At 35.1% G+C, this 24,738-nt stretch overlaps 1 protein-coding gene across 1 annotated transcript in view; it reads left to right on the forward strand.

The window, feature by feature from the left end:
- The window catches only part of Piezo (piezo type mechanosensitive ion channel component), a 40,676-nt gene that overhangs the window by 5,800 nt on the left and 10,138 nt on the right, over positions 1-24,738 (forward strand). Inside the window, exons 3-36 of the mRNA XM_090111660.1 lie at positions 5,057-5,152; positions 5,608-5,819; positions 6,097-6,223; positions 6,434-6,680; positions 6,795-6,963; positions 7,879-8,013; positions 9,305-9,413; positions 9,806-9,887; positions 9,973-10,204; positions 10,408-10,606; positions 12,040-12,239; positions 12,550-12,698; positions 12,891-13,034; positions 13,188-13,257; positions 13,632-13,756; positions 14,066-14,261; positions 14,627-14,806; positions 14,892-15,061; positions 15,310-15,442; positions 15,681-15,908; positions 16,199-16,437; positions 16,589-16,774; positions 17,103-17,292; positions 17,617-17,768; positions 17,919-18,082; positions 18,208-18,681; positions 19,840-19,955; positions 20,721-20,840; positions 21,627-21,735; positions 21,998-22,155; positions 22,373-22,452; positions 23,183-23,359; positions 24,130-24,274; positions 24,428-24,544. Of these exons, the coding sequence (XP_089967786.1) occupies positions 5,057-5,152; positions 5,608-5,819; positions 6,097-6,223; positions 6,434-6,680; positions 6,795-6,963; positions 7,879-8,013; positions 9,305-9,413; positions 9,806-9,887; positions 9,973-10,204; positions 10,408-10,606; positions 12,040-12,239; positions 12,550-12,698; positions 12,891-13,034; positions 13,188-13,257; positions 13,632-13,756; positions 14,066-14,261; positions 14,627-14,806; positions 14,892-15,061; positions 15,310-15,442; positions 15,681-15,908; positions 16,199-16,437; positions 16,589-16,774; positions 17,103-17,292; positions 17,617-17,768; positions 17,919-18,082; positions 18,208-18,681; positions 19,840-19,955; positions 20,721-20,840; positions 21,627-21,735; positions 21,998-22,155; positions 22,373-22,452; positions 23,183-23,359; positions 24,130-24,274; positions 24,428-24,544 (5,630 nt within the window). The remainder of the gene's footprint in view (positions 1-5,056; positions 5,153-5,607; positions 5,820-6,096; positions 6,224-6,433; positions 6,681-6,794; positions 6,964-7,878; positions 8,014-9,304; positions 9,414-9,805; positions 9,888-9,972; positions 10,205-10,407; positions 10,607-12,039; positions 12,240-12,549; positions 12,699-12,890; positions 13,035-13,187; positions 13,258-13,631; positions 13,757-14,065; positions 14,262-14,626; positions 14,807-14,891; positions 15,062-15,309; positions 15,443-15,680; positions 15,909-16,198; positions 16,438-16,588; positions 16,775-17,102; positions 17,293-17,616; positions 17,769-17,918; positions 18,083-18,207; positions 18,682-19,839; positions 19,956-20,720; positions 20,841-21,626; positions 21,736-21,997; positions 22,156-22,372; positions 22,453-23,182; positions 23,360-24,129; positions 24,275-24,427; positions 24,545-24,738) is intronic.

The raw sequence follows: 24,738 nt of genomic DNA on the forward strand, positions 1-24,738 counted from the left end.
GTGTCCAAACATTTTACGAGTGCAATATCGGGTTCACGATAAATAGGTTTATAGATCTATGTTGGGAAACAGGTGACATATTCAATCTTCCTATGTTTACGTGCTTTACTGGAATGAACTGTACACATTTTGGTATCATACCATGGACGAATAATGATCGTACTGAAGTTACAGTAGGTTATCTGTAGGTATACATTTTACGGTTTTGAGCAAAGCAGTAGCTTTGCTCAAAACCGTAAAATATTACCTACTTACCTAGGTATTAATTAGGTACTTGATATTTATTATTTAATATCAGTTTTCTTTTAATTTTTTTTTTATTATTAATTATTAATTTTTTATAGGGTATGATTTTTAATTATTACAGTAAAAGAAATAGCCAATGCTGAATTGCTATAGCTACATTATGAAGTTTATTTCCAAGAAACATTACTGTTATTACTTTTTGAACAGCAGTTTAAATAACGTGCTATTGTAAGCAAATCAAAACTCAATATTTATGAAACGGACAAAACGTTTGGGATTCCATGTAAAAGCAAATATACTACATTACCTAAGTAACTGTATAGAAACGCACCGATTTTGGACATCTACGTATTGGGCCGGCTTGCCTTATCGTTTCTGATTCACAAGGTCACACAGCAGTTCAACTGGTTAACTGACGTTATGATCTCATCACACTATCGAACTTGTTCTGAGTATAATTATTATAATTAGCACTGCCATATTACGTATGTATTCTAAGGTCTGCTTTTAGCCTTAATAGCATCATTTTGACCACAGGCCACTAGGCATGTATGCTAAACCTTTTTCAATTAAATATATTTATGAATATTAAATATATTAATTAATACAAACGTTTATATGTATTTCTGTTGCTTTTTAAAGGAATGATTAAAAATACCGTAAGGTTTATATCCTTAATACTCCTTATAAATGCTATCTAAGGAATTGGAATGTATCAGTTTCCAAAACAATCGATGTTTATAGCAATCTGTAATTGCTATAAACATCTCTTTTTTTTTAGGTTTGCGCTCAGTAAGGTGACGAAATGAGTAGGTACGATTATTATTGATTGAGTAACGTACACGTTTTCGTATTAAGTATTTTCTCAGTTTTTAAATTCAAGTTGCAGATCGTAATTCTTGTACTGTTTATTTTCGTAACGTCGATAGGTTTAAAAGTAAACACTCTAGTTTTTTTACGCTCTAATTAGATTTGTTGAAGTACATACTGTATATTTAATTTAAGTTACAGCTACAAGCCACACGTGGTAATCTAAATTGTCTTATTGTATTGGAATGATTAACAGTTAATATAATATTATTTAGGCATGAATCTATACAATCACCAGCGGAAATTGAGTGGGATAAACAATTGATAATAGAGTGCAGTTTTACATTAACAACAATATTGTATTTATCTACTTATTACAAATTGTGGATCACCCTTGGTTTCAAAATTTGTCCATGAACTTGGATTAACTGCTCAAAATTCGTACATCATAGAGTTCAATAAGTTTTGTATCACTTCTTGTGTCGCTACTAAAGAGTAAAGACCTATAAGTTATCAATACATAGTGCTAGACTGAAATAATCCACATTTCATTTCATAGCACTTAGAAGGCACTAAATAGGCACTCAGTTAATTATTTCTCACTATATAAAATTCCAAGCAAATAGGTACCTACATTGTCTTTTTTGCTTCCATGTGTAATGATTTTTAGCAGTTACCATTGTTTGTAAAGGCTCCTTATTTATGGAAGGTCTAACCTTGACACGTCAGTCGTTACTAACTAAAAACAGTACACTAGAAATATTTCCCAAAACTAGCTAAAACTGGCTAGCCACTTGAGACAGGAAACATGATGATTGATGAGATAATCTTTTGTGAATATCCAAATATGTAGCTCTTATTAATAGCGCCAGGTCATTGATCTATTTACGAATGCTACTAGGTATGTTGCACAACTCTGCTTTCTGTTGATTTGATTTTTTTGATAAAATGGATAACTTGACCGCGCTTACAATAGTCTCTTTTTCGGTTTCTAGAGCCGATTGTTGAACCGAATTTTGTTTAGGTACTTCACACCGTAATAAAGTCGTTCACCTACACCTTTTTCTCTTGGATTTTTGGGAAATTATCAAATAACCAAGAGTTTACAAAAAGCGAAGTGCGTAAGCCATAAATTTGTGCATCATTTACTCTGGTTGGAGCAGAGCAGAGTAAATTTTTCTATTTAAACAAGTACAAATGTAAACTTGGCCTATATTCGTTTTGATTCTGACTCAGTGAACTCTAATTCGTGTCTGTAAGCCTATTACTGCTCCGAAATATACTTCCTACGTGGTGTTTTAAAATGCTGAATGTATTTTAAGTCTTATTGAGCCTTGAGGATGTTTGTGAACCATAACTTACTGTACCTTATAGAGTTAGGTATACAGTCTTCACAGAATTACGTTGACTTGATTCACGATTTGACTTTATACCTATAACTGTGCTATAACTAACTGCCGAATAAACTTCAGTGAGTAATCGTTAACTACCATTTGTGTTCAGTCAATGGAACTTCTCACAAATAATTAAAATTTTCATTAGATATGAATTATAAAAAGATATACCTAAGTGTAGATAGTAATCATCAACATAATGTATTTGAATGATGTCTTATGTTGTGTTATTATGCATATAGTTACAAGTTATAATAATGCTATAATGTTAGTTATTATGAAAAATAAAGGGCTGGGTAATAGACGTCACAACGCACAGGGGAATAATTTAACCGCACAATTCAAGGCCATATCCATAGCAGTTATGAGGATAAGTAAACGTTAATTTTAACGTAAAATATTGATATTAATCTATAAAGAATCTAAAATGTCTCCCTATCTATCTAACTGGTCTGCCAGGATTTTAATTGCTACTGGCCTAACAATTAGCCGATGATTGAAAAGCTTTTGAGTAAATAAAATTCTAAAACAGTAAAAAGTAATGAAACTTTTTTTTTCATAATATAAATCTATATAGGTATATAAAACTCAAAGGTGACTGATATAGTGATCTATCAACGCACAACCCAAACCACTGGACGTATCGGGCTGAAATTTGGCATGCAGATGTTAGGAGTTAGGACGTAGGCATCCGCTAAGAAAGGATTTCCCGAAATTCTTGCGGGAACGGGGAAAAACGGGGATGCACGTACAAAGTCGTGGGCGGAAGCTAGTGTTGAATAAAGGTTGAATAAGATCATCTAAGAAACCAACGGAACACGTTATTCTGTTGTGGGTGTGCATTGAATAGTAAAGCCGCAAATATTTATAGATGCCACAATATCAATTACACAATGATAAGTAGCAGTATTGTCTTTCTTATTACCTACTCTGTTTACTCATTCAGTTAGAGCGATTAGCATAAACGTAAAATAAGTAGGTATATATTTATGCAAATAAAGTTCTTTGTTTATCAATTGATTCATAAAATTTGACATGAAAAATTTCTTACCGTTTCATGTTTTTTCTTTTCGTTTGGAATAAAAGTTAAGTGCATAATAACATCAAAGAGCATCGGAAATACCAGGTCAGTTAATTTAGTACTGAAAGGGAATAGCAATAAAAGGCAGGTCGGTTCCAGATAGTGGAAAAATGGGTCGAAGTATAAAACGCGATATACGCTTGCTACGGTGAAATGTTAGCATGGCATTTCATCGTCAGGAAAATGCGCTTCGCATTATCAGATACGTAAGTAGGCTCGCGAAACGAACGATAACACTAAAAATATTTTTTGTTTACCATAAATAGACTGAGATATCCGATAGTATATCCTACTATCTAATTTTAATAAATATTTGTGTTTGAATTAAAAACTTCTACAACTTATATTATTTATATTAGAAAAGTTCAATGTATAGGTTTAAGCTTTTTGCAGTTTACAATACATCTAATCGCTCTTACGCAATGTTACCCGAGTTCTGATTCCACCTTGTGTTGTGGTTCTAACAATACTGTCTACACCTAAATAAACTTCTAATAACAATTCAATATTCATATTACCTAACTATACGCTGATACATTTGATTGAAATCAAAGGCTAAATTTTGATGCCTAAAGAATACCGATGAGTTTTGAATATTTCAATTGTTAAATATAGTCTCAAGGATATTAACTATAATATTACGTCACTCCTAGAGTATTAACACAGTATTACCATATTTCCTACAGTAGTGCGACGAATGTACTTGTGCAGAGAAACGGAGGGGAACTGGCGGGGGTCGGGCGACGCGGGCCGCGTAAAGCAATCACGCTGAGATTGCTTTACCTATCGCGAAAGGACGACGCAGTCGAATTTTTTGTGTAATAATTTTATTATACATAGGTACTTACATATTCTATTATGGCGCGCACAAACTGTTCCGTTTACGGATGTAAATCTACATTGAAATCCCAGAAGGAAACAATATTTCAGAAAGATTGTCTTACCTAATTGTATCTGTTGAATTAAAATCAAAGCTATGTATATGTTGTCCTCATTATTTTCTAATCAGATTGTACATCCCAATGCGAATGCATTACTTAGTTAAATGTTATAAATTATAATATACAATTAAGAACATCCAAAAATAAAGTGTCCACGTAAATAATATTTAGCAGTGCAATATCTATAATTATATATTTATGAACAAATAATTACATCAGATTTAATAATCGCAATTATTTTGAATGTAGTTACATATGAATAAATGATTTCATCATAATATTAATAATCACAATTGTTTTATTTCCCATTTGTTGCAACCCTAGCGTATTTTCGTGTGGCAGCGTAAGTACCTACGCTGGCGGCGGCATCGCGCGACATCAAAGGCGATTCCTTACTGTAGGAAATAATAAATATTGTAATACTGTGGTATTAAGTTTAGGGTCTGGAAAGTGACGTAATCCCTAAAAACAAATATACCTATAGGTAAATGAATTACCGTGCAAATTGAATGCAACGCACATACCGATAACACATATTGATTGCATTGATAAGATTACTTGAACAAGCATCTGTTTTTTTGCAGGTATAGCACTACGACCATTTGGCCTCTCCCTTATATACCTCCTTCTCTACTTAATAGCACCGTTCCCTCAAGTTCCTGACTCCAAAACGTTTAAAGGCAAGTATTTACGGCAACATATTCAGAACATTACAAAAATGTAATCTATTTAAATTGGCGTGAATCATATTTATACATTTGTATGATTCACGACAAACTTTTATGGTTTACTCATGAAGAGTAGGTCTTAAAATTATCGACAAAATAGTAAATTACTAAATTATATTATTTAAAGTATCATAGTCTCTAATGAAACTGTGAATAAACTATGTAGGTCTATATTTGATGCCTGGATAGCTACAAATAAGCAATTATTCGTAGGTGGAAAGGGCAATATTTACAGCTAATTGTTATCAAACATAAAATTTGTCGGGTCGTCGACACAATTTGCTTTAAGAGATTACGTAAGCGTAGCATTCCTTAGTGGATATATGCATATAAACATGTGTTCTACTTTATAATGATAGCCGTATAATCTAAACAATAAATAATATGAATTTAAATAAAATTTTCAGGATGGCGAGGAAAATATCTTCTCTTGAATATCATCGTGTCTATTCTTCTATTATTAACGCATGCAGCATGGCACAGCGTGCTTGCAGCCTTCGGGAGCTATGGTTCAATCCTCGAAAAATATCCAATCATCAAAGAGATTGGACTTAATCTTGGCCTAGTCTCCTACGATGGTATAGATCCACTCATGGCAATTCACTATTTGGCCCCAGAGGTAATTTGATACAAACATTATATTTTCTGATAATGATATAGATGAAGGTCAGTCACCACATGTGTTTGTTTATGGAAGCAATATAACCATGAATCAAATGTTTCGTATCGACTATAAATTAGAATTACTCACAGAATTTCATAAACCAACCAGTCTATTGTGTAGATTATTCTTTCAGAAATTTATGATTATTATATTTTTTTACTATAAACTCAGTAGTAAACGTTAACAGTAATTAAATGTTAGCGTAATTGTTACACGTAATATTTCTTTCCAGTTAGTAATGACAGGCGTGTCCCTTGCTGTGTATATAATGGTCCGGAAACTCCTCGTCGGCTCACCTACTGAGGAAGTTGAGAGGAAAGACTCTAAACATCAGAATTTCCCTTTACTAACTAGTGCTGGTGGGTACACCATAATTTTCATGATTTTGGCACAGTTTTACAATTTTATAAAAATTGAAAATATTCATTTAATGTTTAAGTGTTTTCTCTGATTTTATTGCCTCATCAAACAGGTTATATAACCTCTTTGAATGCCAAGTATATTGGATAAGTTTTGGGATAAAAACTATCTCCACTGAACAACGTAGGTAAATATTTCTCCTTTCACAGGCAAATACGCAGCGTTATTCCTCATAATGTTCTCCGGTATAATGCGGCCTAGTATCACTTCGGGGATATATTTCCTCGTGTTCATGGGGGCAGCTACAGCTTGGGCTCTAGGTCGGCCATTAGAGCGCGGCTTTGCGGTTATAAGTCGGTGTGTGATGGCCATCATGGGGGTCCATATAGCTGTTCTGCTGGTGTACCAGTGCTCTTGGCTCATTGAGATATATCCACCTGATATGGACATGGCTAGGTGAGTTGTAGAGCAGAGCGTCAATAAATCTTTATTTGTCTTGTGATAATATTTTTTACACAAAAAAAGCTGCCAACTATTGTTTTTCTATTATTAGTTATACCTTATTTTCAGGTACTTCGGTTTAACCAAACTAGTTATAATAAATAGTACAAATTCATCGACAAGTTTTACATACGAAGTCACGGAAGATCACATGTGGGCGACGCTGGCGAGCCCTCTAGTCATTCTGTTCGCATATTTCTTTCTGGCTATAGAATCGAGAGAACTCTTCAAGCCCAAGGTATGTAAACGCCAAACTACATATTAAACTTTCTATTGCATTTTGATACGAATGATAAACTTTTCAATTAACGTTAACTGACTAATAGTTCTGCGCTTTAAGGGTACGCGCAGACAGAGAGCGTTCTGCGTTCCGCGTTCTGCGTTCTGCGTTCCGCGTTCTTTGTATTGTGAAGGATCTATAGCGCCGGCGCACACAGAACGCAGTTAGACCGCGGCGGTCATTCGGAACGCTTGCGTTCTCGCGTTCTCTGTACAGAATTACAAAGAACTCGCGTTCTCGCTATGGCTGGTCCATCTTCTCCAATTGGTATCTTGTTTTTCTATTTCAGATTTTACATAGTCATGTAACTCATTGAAGCTATTTATTGATATTCGAAAATAAATATAAAATCTCTCTTCATCTTGAAGCAGCTCAGGGATAAGAATACTAAATTCTCCCATATCATCTCGTTTCGTGTTGATAGGGTGTACCCAACATTTTCTACTTTTTTTTTACTCCTCTAGACTCCACAAAAGCAAGGCTTCATCTTCGGAAGATGAACTTTCGAGAGACATGTTTCACGTGCGGAGAGTCACGAAATAGAACGCAAATGTCTTGAACGGCTCCTGTGTGCGCTAGAACGCAGAACACAGAACTGACGAACGCAGAACGCGGAACGCAGAACGCTGTATGTCTGCGCGTAGCCTAATAGAATTTGGAACGGACGTCGCAATTAACACTGTTGCGTAGATTTGGCAAGTTTTGTTATGTAGTTTGTACTCACTCATACCTTTATAAGTACGTGCTTAGGTGCTACTATTGCGGTGCATTTATAAGCTACAGTTCATAACACTAGCAATTTATGATGGGCATTAAAGCCACGCTAGGGTTGTACACGTAATGAAATTTATTAATGCTGATGGGGCGGTATAGGCGAAGAAAAAGAGTGCTTTAACTGGTGTAGAAGCGGGAAAAGTGAATGGATCGCTTTTGCGCGGTGTTTCGTTCCACCGCGCCAGCCGGTACGCGCCGAGAGACAAATGGAGAAACGCAACGAAAAAAGTTCGAGTAAGCACGCCCCTGGATGTACGCACAAATGTCAAATTTTCATCTATGCACTTTTTATAGTATTTTGGTTAGCACATGGTTGTATAAATACTATATGGCATAATAATTGGATTTTAATAAAATTAACGGATTCCGTACTAAAACGATGATAAAGAACCTTTTGTCCTTTAATTATTATATTCTCCCAACAATTATCGATGCCCATATTTAGGTGTCTTACTGGAAATTTTTAAGTTTGCAAGGGTGTAAATTTGATCAAGAAATAACTTTATAATAGCTATCAGGAGTGAAATAATAATAACCAATATTAATATTGATGTTCAAATCAATTTTGTACGGATTCCTCGGTTTATAAGATATTTTCTCTTTTGAAATTATGTATTGTTACTTATGTAGTTGTTTTAGGGCTTTGTAGGAATACATATGTAGTAATAATGTAAATAAGGCACTCGTAGTAGCACACTGATTGGGTAATTAGATAACATGAAGTTGGCACTAAAGCAAGGCATGTCCGCTTCTACTAACATTGTAAAATAACATTTTGTTTCTTTTACGTATCTTGTTTTTTTTTAATTTTTATTTTTGCAGCCTATTTTTCATTCTTTTGTAGGTTGCATATTCGTACATAAATTCCCAAGCACTGCGCGGTGACACCGGTGAGACTACTCCCGTGGGTATTAATTTTTTTTCTTTTAATCAATCATGAGATCATTCTGTGTGTCTGGGAACCATATCTGGATCATGACCATGTGTTTCTGCTTGCATTGCTTTGTGTCCACCAGTATGCTAGAGCACTTGTAGTTAATTAGTGTTGCTTTTAATCATTATTATTAATTTGTACTTTTCAAAATTTTGAATGTATTTGTTGTGTTTGTGTGTGTTTTATGTTTGGACGTAGTAAGGTACTGTTAAAATAATTAAATCCTGATACATATATAAAATCTACAAAACATCTTTTTTATGTGGTTAAGAATAGACTTATGCTATTAGTATTTGCACTGCTCAAAATGCTTATCAAAACTCATTCGAATGGGTTGTAAATTAATTATTTTATTTCGCATTTCGATTCCTAGCGAAGACCAAAACGGTTTTAAAGTCACAAAGCACAGAAAGCTGTTCTATTATTAAATGTATTATCAAAAGATAGAAAATAATATTTAATTACTCATGATGAACTTCCTTCGTAAAAAACGATATAAAATAAAATTCGAGCACATAAGTATTACATGGAAAAACACATCAACATTAATAAAATTGTCTTAGCATATATTAATCTATATTATATGTATAGTTAATCAGCACGATAAGTCCAAGCAAGCGATGGTCCAGCGTGAGATCGGGTTCTGTGTCTCGACCATTGCATCAAGATTCTACTGGATCTGTAGTAGTACCAGATGAAGGTATGTTGATTGAATTTAAGGGGTAAACAAATTCAATATTTATCGCTATTGATATAGAGTTCATTTTGAGATTCTTAGCTGACTTCAGACCATGTTAAACAAAATATTGTTTATGATTAATGTCAAAAAGGCTGCATACAAAATTATGAGAACAACGAGTCATATTAGGATTTAATTAGAAGATCAAGAAGGTTATATGGGGTCATCTCACAAAATACAATTGGTAATTTGAAACATCGAATGACGTAATTATTAACCATTCGAATAGTGATTCACTTTTGCCAACGACTTTTGCATTAAAAAATCACGTACATTTGATATGATAAACAGGTTATTGTTCGCTGCATGTGAAACTCACATTTTTATCTTAATAAATGCATCTATTGTTTCAGAATCTGTTATGGATGTTGAAGAACCAACTTTGTTGGATGATATAATATCTGCTATCATTGACTTTTTCCAAGTGCTTGTTAGGTAATAAAAAAATAAAAATAAATGATACTGGGTTATGGAAAAATAGTGGAATGGAATGGAAAATTACATTTTTTACATTTTCCAGGTCATCCTACATAGCAACAACGATAACAATGATGGCTTGGAGCATAATGTTCCACTCTTGGTTGACCTTCGTATTCCTAATGTGGGCAAATATTGTGTGGCTCTGTCAGGACCAACGGTCATTCATGCTTAAAACGAGTCCAATATTGGTCCTATACGCCATGTTACTGCTATTAGCTCAGTATATTTATGGAATGAATCTTTACGAATATGAACTGCCTTCTAATATAACGGTGGGTGATTTTTATTTTCACTTTGTAACTTGTTTAGTCGAGATAATAATATGAAAACCTTTATCTGGTTAATTAGTTACTGATTAAGCTTATAAATTGATTTACCTGGCTTATAACAAGTTTTGTTAGCAGCAGTTACTGCCTGAGCCAAGCTACATATTTTTTTATCAAGTACTTATACTACAATCGAGGTACCCCCACAGGAGGTGAATCTTCGGCAAATAGGTCTGGGCCGCGTGGACGGTGAGCCGTGCGTGCCGCTGCTCATCAAGTCGCTGTTCACGTGCATGTTCTGGGTGACGTTGCGGCAACGCGTGCAGGAGATCCGGCAACGTCGCCAGTCCGCCGCCGTCACCGACATGGCGGCGCCGCTGCAGCTCACCGTCTCCACCGCGGCCAGTGGTGGGTACAGTCACGTGCACGTGCCGGCGACGGAGCGGCAACGCGTGCAGGAGATCCGGCAACGTCGCCAGTCCGCCGCCGTCACCGACATGGCGGCGCCGCTGCAGCTCACCGTCTCCACCGCGGCCAGTGGTGGGTACAGTCACGTGCACGTGCCGGCGACGGAGCGGCAACGCGTGCAGGAGATCCGGCAACGTCGCCAGTCCGCCGCCGTCACCGACATGGCGGCGCCGCTGCAGCTCACCGTCTCCACCGCGGCCAGTGGTGGGTACAGTCACGTGCACGTGCCGGCGACGGAGCGGCAACGCGTGCAGGAGATCCGGCAACGTCGCCAGTCCGCCGCCGTCACCGACATGGCGGCGCCGCTGCAGCTCACCGTCTCCACCGCGGCCAGTGGTGGGTACAGTCACGTGCACGTGCCGGCGACGGAGCGGCAACGCGTGCAGGAGATCCGGCAACGTCGCCAGTCCGCCGCCGTCACCGACATGGCGGCGCCGCTGCAGCTCACCGTCTCCACCGCGGCCAGTGGTGGGTACAGTCACGTGCACGTGCCGGCGACGGAGCGGCAACGCGTGCAGGAGATCCGGCAACGTCGCCAGTCCGCCGCCGTCACCGACATGGCGGCGCCGCTGCAGCTCACCGTCTCCACCGCGGCCAGTGGTGGGTACAGTCACGTGCACGTGCCGGCGACGGAGCGGCAACGCGTGCAGGAGATCCGGCAACGTCGCCAGTCCGCCGCCGTCACCGATGTGCTCGGATGCATTTATTTGCGAATTTATATAATTCAACCCGTATAATATAATTGGTATGCCAATAAGATAAACAAACTTCTCTATTCATATTAATAGAGTTCTGACCTCGAGAAGTTCCACGCAAACAATAATTAGGTCTATATGTTATTACTTCATAAGATGGATTGTTTTAGAAGTCAGAGTTAAAACTATCTAAAAATATATTTTAAATGCTACAAAACAGGTCTGGCGCACGGTAATTATGTTTTATTGACATAAAATTACTAATTTTGTATTAATATTTTATAAACTACATAATATTGCCAAATTTATTTTCTATTTATAATTATGTTTTTGAAATGTGAGCACAGAAGATTTACTATTCATGTTTATATTATGCACGATAATTTTAATCGATTTTTTTTAAAGAATCCTATGCACCCCTTTCTCTAAATTTACCTCATATATTTTCTAAAACATCACTTTCTAATCGAAAAACTTTCTTATTTTCACTTTTTTAATAACTGACCTACGTTCTTATATTCTGAAACTCAAAAATAACTTTTTATATCATAATGTATTTTCTTATGTAAAATCGACGTTGGAGCCAAAATATATGAAAAATATTGACTAACGTCGATTATACGTTATAATTTTTTTTTTCCATTACAGCCTTTACATTATATTTTATTAATGTTTCAGTATTAGAAGCAGAACGTGAAGACGAGAACCGATCTCGACTCTTACGTGCACTAGGCGAGTGGTTACGGGCAATGTGCGCTCGATATTGGATCTACGTAGTGGTGATAATGCTATTCGTTATTGGAGTCACCGGGGATCGGATGACGATATTCCGCATCATTTATATGTTCCTGTTCCTTGGGTTTATACTTATGTTCCAAGTATGTGAAACATTATAATATAAAATATGCAATATAATACCTATATCTAAAATATCACTTAATAAATTTACAATAAATCGCTTATAACTAAGCTATTTTATAAGCAAAAATGGCTAAGATAACTTATCATAAAGATATTGGAACTTTTGTTTTTGATGATCAAAAGTGGGATATAAATTTGAAAATATGAAATGTAGCCGCTATTGTTTATTTAATTTGTTTTTGTTATTCTTGATGAGGGGATTGACCATTAAAGTCATTAAAATCAACATGAAATTGCACATTAATTATTTATTGTGTTTTATTTCAGATAAGTTGGTACTGGTGGCGAAGACTGATGTATATATTTTGGATAACAGTGATTATATACTCTATGATAAATCTTATATTGATCTATGTATACCAGTTTGATAATTTCTCCAAAATGATTGAAACATATCTTATGATTAATGAGAGACTGTAAGTAGATCATAGAAATTCTTATTTTATTTTTTAAATTAGTGTTTTAAATAGACGCATTTTCCGTACACTTAAAAACTAACCAATTTACTTGAGTTATGCTACGATGAAGTAGTACTTATATACCAATAAAAATTCTACGAACACTATACTATTTATTATGCCTAACTTTAAATTATTCTCTGTTTTCAGGCAACACGATCTAGGTCTTGACACATATCATCCAGCTGATTTATTTGTGAAGCTTCTAACTCCAACGCTTTTCTTGATAATCACGATAATGCAAGTGCATTATTTCCACAAAGACTTCATGGAGTTATCGGACCCAAAAACAATGTAAATATAATAAAGCTTTATTTATCATAATATAATAGTTTTGATTTGAATTTTCATTTAAAAAAATATTCATATCAAAAATATGCCTTTGTGTCTCAGTAAAATAACGTAAACTAAGTAAAACTTATGGATCTATTGCTTTTTTTATGACAGATCAGATAGCATAGTTCGAGAAGCTGGATCCAATCGGCCTAGCCAAGTTCAATCTACAATGAAAGATGATGTAAGTAACATTTCTTTTCCGTTCTAATTAAATTAATTTTAAAATAATACAATATATAAAGAGGAAAATTTTGACACTAAAAACACTTCTAATATAAAACTTAAATAACATTATTTCGACTGCAAAGTAATTGCAACAGGAGGATAAGGAGGCTTCTTGAAGGCCGTAGGAGTGTTGAAACATATCGCAAATGATTGTATTGCTTTACATTTTGATTCGTTAACTTATAACGCATGTCATGCATATTAATTATCTTTGTGAAAAACAATAACTTATTTACAATCGCATCGGGAAAGGATACCTAGGTACCTTTAATATTTCACCAAAATCCAGTATAAATTTACCTCTGTAACAATATTTTTCTTTTAATTCAGCTACCAGCTCTTCCGGATGAAGAAGAGCGCGAGATTCAAGGAACTAACTCGCCAAGTGACACTGAAGTCGAACAATCTATGGCCACGTCTTCCATACATACTGCGGCTAGACGATCAATGCACAGGTAAAGTGTAGATTATATCATTAAGTGGTATCATTAAGTGTAAAAAAGGGAACTGCCAGAGTACAGGAACCACCGATTTTATCGAGTACAAAGATACGCTGTAAAATCGGTGTTCCCTAACTTAGTTAAGGAGAGATAAATAAATAAAGTGGCAAGATGGCAAAATGCTCACATATAAAACGAATAACCATGGCGTAAATTGCCGTTTACCGAATACGAATCATAAAGATCATACTGATACGATAGTATGTCTGATTGTTTTCCAAGTCATTATAAAAATTTAATTATTAATACATAATATATTCACAGGAAACCCTCCCGAAGCCGTTCATACGCGCCAACAATAACTGAACGAGGTTCAATCAAGTTCCGACCCTGGCTCGCGGATAACTTCAATAAGATGAGAGCATTGCTTTTACAGTGGACGGACAAGGCGTTTATATTCCTCGATATACACCTTATTAAGATTCTCTTTATTTCTCTCATGCTGCTGTGTGTGTTTAATGTGAGTGATATTTTAGGAAAAATATGTAATGTATGGTGGATATTCGTTTTTATAAATAAATAAAACTCATAAAATAAACCTTTTTATTAGTAACGAAAATTTATTCAAATATCAGAAAATATCAGGTCATTTACCCAATAGAAAGAAGCGCAATGAGATTTTTTTTAATATAAACAATTCGGTCACGAGGCGGGATTAGAACCCGGATCATTTTTGCCAACAGGGGCCGGTATTATGACCTCTTATTTCCAGACATTCCAGATGATTCAAAATATGTGTGAAAACTTAAAGGCAATTCATCATTTTAAGCCCAAAAATATCAAAAGCTATGTTATGCAACTAAATTTACAAATATTTATTTTCAGGTTTGCGCAATGCACGTTCCAATAATGATTTTAATATCACCAGCGTTATTATTAAATTCAAGAAAACAACGATTTTGCATTCTTATAATTTCGACGCTGATAAGTGTGTATCTCATGGCCAAGATGGTTTACCAAATTGAGTACATAAAGCATTCCTTCTTTGATGTCAATTGTACCATGGTAAGAATAGTTTAAATTTTTGATGCTAAATTTAAAATTTGTTTGGAACAATATCAAGTCATTTAAAAAAAAAATAATTTAATAGGAGGGTGATAACAGCACAATAAACACAACAACATACAATAATGCTGAATGGATTGGCTTCTACAAGGCGACGCGTGAAAAGCCTCTAGTGGTTCTGTTGAAGGGATACATCGCTTTGATTGCAATGTTCACTTTCTATTCTTTGGTTACGTATCGACAGCAAACACACAGGTATTTATATTTTCTCATTTTTATTTTTTTGTTAATACTTTTTAATTACCGTTTGTGATACTTAATAGTTTTCGAATAACCATAACATTTCTTAGACAAGGTTTAAATCAATTCAATGTATGTAAAAAGGTATTTTCTCTTAATTCATAAACTATCGAATAGTTTTTCATCTGAATTTTAACATGTACTTAAACTGCGTCTTATTTTTGTACTTGAATGCATGTAATTTATGTACATTTTAAATACAGGGATTTGGGAGTTCTACCGCATACTAAAGAGAAGCTGATGTTCCCGGAAGTAACTCGTAAGGACGCTGACAAGGACTTGATACACTATATTAAATATTTATTCAACTACGGCTTCTATAAATTTGGCGTCGAAGTAAGTTTGTTATTAAAAAGTGTCCTTGTAAACTATTTTTTGCTAAACTTTAAAACAAACTTTTTGCTGAATTATGTTTTCGTGTTCTGCCACTAGAGGTGCTGATTTCTCTTTCTGGGCTATAAAATGTAATTCATTAAATAAAATAACATGGTTGTAAAGAATTCTAAGAAGACAATATCGTTAAAATTCCAATTGAATACTATTAAATGTAAATAATAACTTTTTTTTGTTACAGATAACATTAATATGTTTAATGGGTGTAATCGGTTCTCGTATGGACCTATATGCCGTCATATACTCCGGATGGTTGTTAGCTCTTGTATCACTACGAAGGAAACCGCTAGCTAATCTGTGGCCAGCTTTTACTGGGCTTATAACACTCCTTGTTCCTTTACAGTATATGATCGCTGTTGGATTTATGCCACAGTTCTGTATAGACTATCCTTGGAGAGGTGATGATCAGGTAAATGGCAAAGTAATGTAGCTTCTATGGCTAATGGCATATGTTTAAAAATCATTCAACAATAATTAATATAACATTATATTAATCAGTTTATGTAATCTGGCAATGTTGGTGTTATCGCTGTTTAGAGATATTTCCGAAAGAAGTTTTATTTGTGAAAATAGATATGCTTCTTACCATTTGGTACCATTTTTGCCATCTAGTTTATTTAAACTAGATGGCAAAAAACCCCTTCAAAAAATCTACAAAAATTTTATACGTCAAATAAAAACTGAGTTAATTTGTTTCAGCAAATGAAACACATACGCACATGGCTCTTCCTACCATACACGGCAGAACCGCCTCACGCTGCAAAACTGATATTCGATTTCTTCCTATTGATGTTTGCTTCGCGGCAACTAAAAGTGTTTAGAATAGAAAAGGCCCAAGGAGATAATTACCCGGGCGGCTCCAATAGCGAAGATATAGGCAAGGATTGGGAGACGCCGAACTTTGTCAATCCTGTGCCCGATTTTCTATGCTACGTAGGGTAAGAATGTAAAAAATTGTAAAACCAAAGGAATTTTGTTTAGCTATGTTAAATATACGTACTGCTTATAAACTAAAGACTTTATGAGTATTTTTTATTATAAAAATTATTTATATTATTTATTCAACTAAATTATTAATTTTCTTTATAGATCCTGGTTAGACGTGATCAAGCGGATGGTATTCCTCGGCATGCTGTGGGTCACACTAGCGATCATGTTCATGACAGGAACCAATCGCGTGAACTTATTCTCTATGGGCTATCTGATTGGCTCGTTTATATTCTTGTGGCAGGGGACTGACTTTTATCTGCGACCTAAAGATGCTATACTGCAATGGTATGATTTATTTGTGTTTCAAATTCACCTTTAATTACAAGAATAGTTCAAATGTTCGTACTTATTTTTTTCCACTAAGAATATGCTTTTAATTATTTCAGTCTATTTACTTTTTTTCCTTAAACGCAATTTGTAGATTAGTGTCAACAGAATGGAAAGTTTATAATGAGATGCAAGATCGTCTTATTTTTAATAATAGTGTAATTTTCAGCAGTTTAAGAAAAAATACGGAAATGAGGCCGATGATAGTTCTAAATTTATCACTTATCACCGTTTGTCACTTATTTTAAGTAAATATCTTTCATCCAATTCCACTAACCAATTCCAGGTGGTCATGGCTAGTGCGGTACAACGTGTGCGTGGTGGTGATAAAGGCGGTGCTGCAGATCCCGGGCTGCATGTTCAGCCGCGTGATGCAGGAGCACGCGTGCTGGCTGGTGCAGCTGCTCGGGATCGGCTGCGTGGACAAGTTCGCGGGCGGCAATATCGCGCAGTTCCTCAAGATGCACTATGATAAGGTATGGCAATAAATATTTCAGGACAATTTTCACAGTATGTGGATGATTTTTTGTGCATGAAATTATATTTAGGGGTCTTTATGTTATGTAAGCTTAATACCGCAACTTCAGTCGTACGGTTACAAGGTAGCCTCCGTGCTTATGACTACATATTATAAAACAAAGTTCTCCGCAGCGACTGACTGTTTGATCTCGATTAACTCAAAGAAATCAGCACCGATTTTCGGTTTTACAAGTTGCGTAATCAAACATACTTTGTCTATGAGAAGTGTGAATATTATTTTTCTGGTTCAAAAATTATTATAAATATTCCTTCTTTGATAGGATACAGCTTGTTCTGTGCCTCAAGAAGATATTGGACTCGCTTGGGATGGAGTGTGTTTCGCCTTTCTCATACTGCAGCGAAGATTATTCCACAGCTATTACTTCTACAGGGTTATTGATGAAAGTAAAGCGACTACGGTATTAGCTTCCAGGTACGTTAGTTATGATAATCATAAAAGTATAAAACTTACACTCATTTCAAGTTTTTTGTTCATTAATTTTTTTTATTGTATTCATCGAGAAATAATTTGAAAAATACATATGTATTTAAAATTTATTGAATACCTTCATAATTTTTGTAGAGGTGCGGAATTAATAGAAGAACTTCGACAGAAGCAAATGATGATTCAAGAGGAACAAGAAATTAAAATACTTGAAAAGATAAAAGTGAAAATGGAAAGAATTAAAGCTAACCAGAAAAAAATACAGGGTGCTATGTCTAAGGAACCTGTGCATCACGATGCAGGTAATATTTTTGTAACTTTACGTAGAACACTAATATTATACACAAAATTATATTTTTATGAAAAAAATAGGAGTTTATTAAAGTTGTAAATTGAGAATATTTTATTACTTCGGTATCAAAAATAGAAGAAGACGAAGAAGAAACGCAACAAGAGGAAACTGACCGAGTGCCGCTGGAGCGCGGTGAATCGGATGCCACAACGGTGCGCGGCTTCCATACTCCCGATAGTCCGGCGTCCCCTCGTGGTTTCCACACCCCCCTAACACCATCCCCTAGACATACACCACCCTCCACCCCGTCTCCACCTCCACACCCCCTCCCCGCTTTGCCCGCTCCAGCTATCCAACCCGGCCCACCATCTCCTTCATCCGCTTTAATGACAGTATCGCTCGATGCCTATCTAGAACCGCGTCGCATTTCTTTCGAATCCCCGCCTTCCTCTGAACTCCTCCCTCGCGCCCAAAGCCCGGAAGAGTCCTATCCAGTATTCTCCCCCCCTCCCATCCGCCGACGTCACACCGTTGCGAGCCCGAGTGTTCTGCAGCGAACCTCCATTATATCGTACTCGAGCCGCGCCGAACCGAATTCTCACCATACGTGTAACTATGAGCGATTTATTTTTAGTCGGTTATTCACTGCGACTGAAAATACACGATCACTCCTGTATATATTTGTAAAGCAATGTTAAACTGACTATTATTTTACCTAAAATGTTTTATGTGTAATTATTAGGAAGCCACGGCGGGTCTTCGCGCCGTTTATACACAAAGAGACACGAAGGTACAGTCCAAACGTGGTTACGGATAGATAATCCGGTTGAATAGAACGTACGGCGACATACTAAACTTTTCTATCTGGGCTCTGTGGAGATTTTAACAAAAAATATTCCATTTTAACCTCGGTCTATGTTCTACGATCCATTTAATTATCAATATCACGATCGATACTTGTTTTAATCCAAAGTTAAGCTTAAGTCAATAACTGTTGTCCTCGTCTGGGTGAGATTCTACTTAACTGTGTCCGAGAATGTGTTGAGAGCCCCGAGCTAATCCGCTTAGCTTCCAAAGGTGTGAGAGTGGTGTTGAGTTTTGTCTTTGTTCGTAGCGCGAGGAAGGCCGCAGTATAAGCCGCCCGCCAGCCATCAGAAGGGTAACGTTGTCTCGAAGTTTCCATCGCATAACATTGTCTTTGCGTTACTAACCACTTGTGTTCGCAGCTTAGCGGTGATGGTATTTAGGCAAGTTGCATCGTGAAGAGATTAAAATTGAATTGTGCATTTCATTTTGTTTTGGAATTTTGGAAAGATTGGAATTCATCAAATTCGCTTGCTAGATTATGATGCATGTTTGCTTATTTGCACGGTATTAACTGGTTTTGCACGCTCTTTCTTACTCTTGATGTATAGATCTAGTATAATGTATTTTACTTATGTAAATATTTATGTATATTAATAATGTAAAATAAATTGTTTCCTAAATATTAGTCAGTTTGTTTTCACTAAAACTATAATTTCACTGAAGAATTTAATTTATATGTTATCACTGTTTTAATAAATTTGGTTCAAATATATTTTTGTCTGAGGGTGCAAAAATGCAGTAATATTGCAATGAATCACTTTAATTTTTTATTACAATAATCACAAAAAATGTCATGCTATTTAACTATATAGCAAAAAATATGTAAATAGCTTCGCCTTATTCGCTTAACGGTTAATTGAGGAAAATTTCGAGATGGTAAAAGCCTTTTCTCATATACAGCTGTACGCTCTGGTGACTACTACATGTTCGATGAATTTGACGACTTCGATGTTCATCTCAAGGACGAAGAATCGAGCACAGACGAAGACGAACCTAAGGAAATGGGTATCGGCAAGGTAACAACTTCGATACATCATCATCGAATACCTACATCAGATACATGTTATATTTTAGAATTGTGAAGTTACTTGGGTTTTCTTTGTGATAGCAGATGAGGTTGCAAATTTAGCATGACATTATAGTTATGTAGTGGGATGTGGAGTTTTAAGGAATCTTAGCATGTCAATTTTGATTTAGATCAAAATCGGGTGGTGGGGGTACAAGTATGCTTTTGTTACAAAATGGGCATGCGGTGACTAACATGTGCGCCTTGCAATAACGTGTACGTACAAAACTATTTGTCTAGTTTTTCGTGAAATAAACTTGGTTGGCTTTAGACCGGAATATTGTCTATTTTCTTTTAATAATATCCTATTTTTGTCTCACAAATACCATAACTAAAACAATCAAATCTATGAACTTACTAAACATACAGTAGAAAAGAAATTTAGTTATGTGGGTTTCCAGTTCTCACTAATATGATTCAAATCGTAGATTAGTTAACACTTATTGTACTCATCTTCTTCCTTTGTTGCGAAATTTTTCAACAGATCAATTTATCTATTAATGCGTTTCGGTACTTTACATATTAAATATTTCGATTTCCTCAATAATTTTGCAATACAATATTCTGGTCTACACCTATCTTATAATCTTAACGTTGTTTAAAATATGTGACTTCAGAGTCATATGTGAAGTTCTCTTTAAATTGGTGACAAAAAAATGGATAGAATTCACGAAAAGCTAGTGAACGGTGGGATTGCACCGGGTTGTGGGTATAGTTGCTGTCGACGGCGATAAAGACGGACGTGCGTCGCGCGGTGTCGCTGCGGCGCGCGTCGCTGCCCGCGCTGCGCACGAGCCGCCGCGCCTCCGCGCCCGCGCACCCTGTGTCGTATCAGGTAACGCTAAATTCCAAATTTTACACATTTTTGGCAATATTTTTTGGTGACTTTTTGTTTATAAATTCAAAATTTTGACCACATATTTTTTGGCAACTTTTAGTTAATAAATTCTAAATTTTGGAAACATTTTTCGAAACTTTTTGTGGAAATAAATTCTAAATTTTGTCAATATTTTGGCGACTTTGCAAAACTTTTGATTGAAATTTATTGGATCTTTTGAAATTCGTTTTCGGAATACATATATTGGCATTTAAGAAACATATGTTTGGCTTCAAATTTATGATTATTTATTAATCATTGAAATGAATAACGGCATAATAATACCGTGCGTAAGGTAAGTTTAATATTTATAAGGTAAATGTTGCTTTTGTTTTGCATGCTAGAAGCTTTTCGATATTTTATGTTGGGGTAAATTATATATTGTATGCATAATATACTGTGTTTTTAAGTTTCCTTTTATTTTTGTAAGTTATGATATATGTATGTTTTGATTTATAAGTATTTTATACAATAACACACTTATGTCGTTTAAATTTTTATATGAAAAAATAACAAACTTGTCTTTATTATCATGTATCAATATTTTTATGTTTATTTAAATACATATTTCCATTATTTAGTATATTTTTAACTAAATGTTTCTTATATTTAAATATTATGTTAATAATAAAATCATGAGTTACAGGATCCTTTATGACATCTTTCTCATGTAACCTTGTAACATCATTATTAAGAAAAATTGTTCGATAATTGTTATTTAACTGGTGAAAATTGATGACATAGATGCGTTCGCATTCGTCTCGCGGGGACGCAACGCAGGACGAAAGGGATATTACAATGCGAGAACGACCTGGACCTTCTTCGGAATTAGATGATTATGCTCCATTACCTGGTGAGAAAAAGTTCTACATAATTTTTTTTTCGGTGAGATAATTATTATGAAAATAATAAATATAATATTTTTTATTGGGGTAACACATTTCCTTTAAAAAATATCACAGTTTCTTTTAAATATTGGGTCCATACGATAAAATTATTAATGATAAAACCGAGAGATATTATGTATCTTGAAATTCCTTAAAATTTATTTTCTCTGAATATTTTTTTTGACTTTTTCCCTTCTGTTTATCGAATAAATGATTTCAATTCACTAGAAAACGAAACATGGATGGACAAAGTGAAGGGCCTATTGGATACAGTGAACGCCTTCATATCGAGTATCCTCGTTTCGCTCACACGACATCTAATGAAGTATTCGCGCGATTACCGATATGTCTCTCGTACTCTTTCTATTGAAAAGAAAATATTGAAGGTATGCTTTCACAATCATTGATTGTATTTATGTAAGTATATGTTAAATTGAAAGCTATTAAAGTTCCCTTAAGAAATAATGACTTCATTTTGAACTACCTGAAACTTACATAACTTTAAAAACACCTTTTACATAACTTTAGACCCAATATTATTGTTTTTCTAAGTCAATTTAAAAGTCTGACATGTTAACATGTATTTTCATTTAAAAATTGCAGGAAAAAGAAGGCTTCGGTATTGGAATAAGAGAAGGATCACAGATGATCTGGGAACCATTACCTGATTCACTCGTACACCAGTGAGTATTATACCTTCAATTTATATAGGTACTTGGCCAAAGACAAAAGTCTATAATTTGGCACTTCTTTTAAAGCGCTTATGTGCTTTTATCTGTATTACTTTGATTGCATTTTGTTATTGGTCAAATACAAGTAGTATATTTAGTTTGTAGATCATGCTACATGCATGTAGATGCTAAGTAGCAATATAGATAGAAATAGATTTAGTTCAAGTAGTAAGTAGTGATTTATTTTGCATGCTGCATTGTAGAGAATCGGATAATTCTAGAAATAATTTGCTAGTGCCGATGGAGGATATGGGGTGCGTATTAACCATATTTAGAATTTCATTTTGTCATATAAATAATTATTAAGTATATTAATTGGTCATTAGTATATATAGTATATATAGTAATAGTTTGCTAAAAGTTACAAGAACAAATATAAAAAAGCCTTATTTACAATATATTTAATTTTTCATTTGTATGGTGTTGAATGTAATTCAAGACGTTAAACGACATGATCTCTTATGCCTTAGCTAAGCTAAGCATAAAACTTAGTGTTAAAGTACCAAACGTATTAGTATATGATACTTAAAATCAATAAAATTCATTCATTACTTTGCCTTTTTATTCACCATACACATCCTAAGATTCATATAAATTTCTAAAATTCATATGAATTAAATTTCATCCAAATATACCAAACTCTCCCAACACCGGTAAGTATAACACATGGGCGTGTTTCCAGCCGTAAGTTAAGTGAGATAAGCGTGCCGGAGATCCGCATTCTGGCGCCGAGTATGGAACGCGGTCTGGACCGGACCCCCCCGCACACACCGTCTCCCTCTACGCCGTCTCCCTCTACACCGTCTGACGACGACACGTCAGAACACGAGAGCGCGTTTAGCTTGCAGACCACGGAAAGGTGCTGGCTGGCTTGGGGAGTGTACTGTTGGCGGGATTGTTCTAATTTCAATTTGAAAAATGCGTTAAAAAAATACTTGGACACGCATTTTAATGTTTTGATCACGTATTGATAACCCAAGTGTATTCTGACAGATGATTTTCTTTACTTAAATTACAAAATATACTCATAAAAATAGAGTAAGACAAATCGATGATCTCAAGTGTCTATAGAAATATATCTTTTGTTATGTTATATAGAATTTCGTTGAAGTAATATAATTATACAGTACACTTCCCATTTGGTGTTTTTCGTCGTCGCTTGCTGGATGTTTTATAATTCCATTTTCTTCTATTCTTGTCTTTTATAATGTCGTTGTAGCTTAAGCATTTTATATCAATACAAAAGGTAAGTTTCTGAATGTATTTTGTCATGCAAGTTGTCTTTTCAGCGTAATTACAATATACTGTGAAGCATAACAAGGATTTTTCACGAAAAATATATATTCCTATTTCTTCTTTTTATATCTATTACATTTCTTTGATTAAACACCTATAGCGGTTTTTTTTTTTGTTAAAAGAACTTTACTCAATATACTAAACTATCCGCTTTTCTGCACTATACCCTTTTTCTGTACTATACCTTACAGCAATATATACGACTAAGGAGTGCTGTAAGTGTGTCTATATCGTATTTTCTGTGTCACCTTTTAATCTACCTAAAATTCTCTGTACATACATATTTGCTATACTAGTTATGTTCAAGTATTCACGTGAACTAATTGATTACAGTAAAGACATCACGACTTTGGAGGAACAAGACGACTCAATGTTCAAACAAGACAAGTGTCCGCTAGTGCACCTCGGATATGCTCTGTGGTATGCGGTATTGGCGCATACAGACATCGTGTGCTATATCATGGTGTTTATTAATCAGGTAAAACGTCACAATTGATTGAAATACGAATAATAAATATGTAACCTAATTTTTAACATGTCCCATAGAAATAAAGAAGAGATGTAAACCTTCTCCTCCTCTTTCTCTTTTAAATAATTGTACATTAATCGTGTGAATAATTGTTTCTTACAGATACAATCAGCTACAATATTGTCTATTCCACTGCCCCTGATGGTCTTCTTGTGGGGAACTTTAACAATACCAAGACCGACTAAAACATTTTGGGTCACTCTGATCGCTTATACTGAGGTAAGGTTTTGTCTTTTATATAGTGTAAATATACAAATATACAGGGTGTCCCAAAAAGTAGTGATATACTGAAGCTGGGAGGTAGAAGACCTAGAGGGCTATCCGAATCACCCCCATGTATGTAATGCGATTTTTCGTATTTTCGGAGTTATGACGTTTTTTTTCAATTTTTCACCTATCGCCGAGTACGATGA

This window comes from Colias eurytheme, chromosome 2 (assembly GCF_061535395.1).
Source record: "Colias eurytheme isolate Ceu_HAF_F1 chromosome 2, ilColEury1 Martin Lab GWU primary, whole genome shotgun sequence".
NCBI lineage: Eukaryota > Metazoa > Arthropoda > Insecta > Lepidoptera > Pieridae > Colias > Colias eurytheme.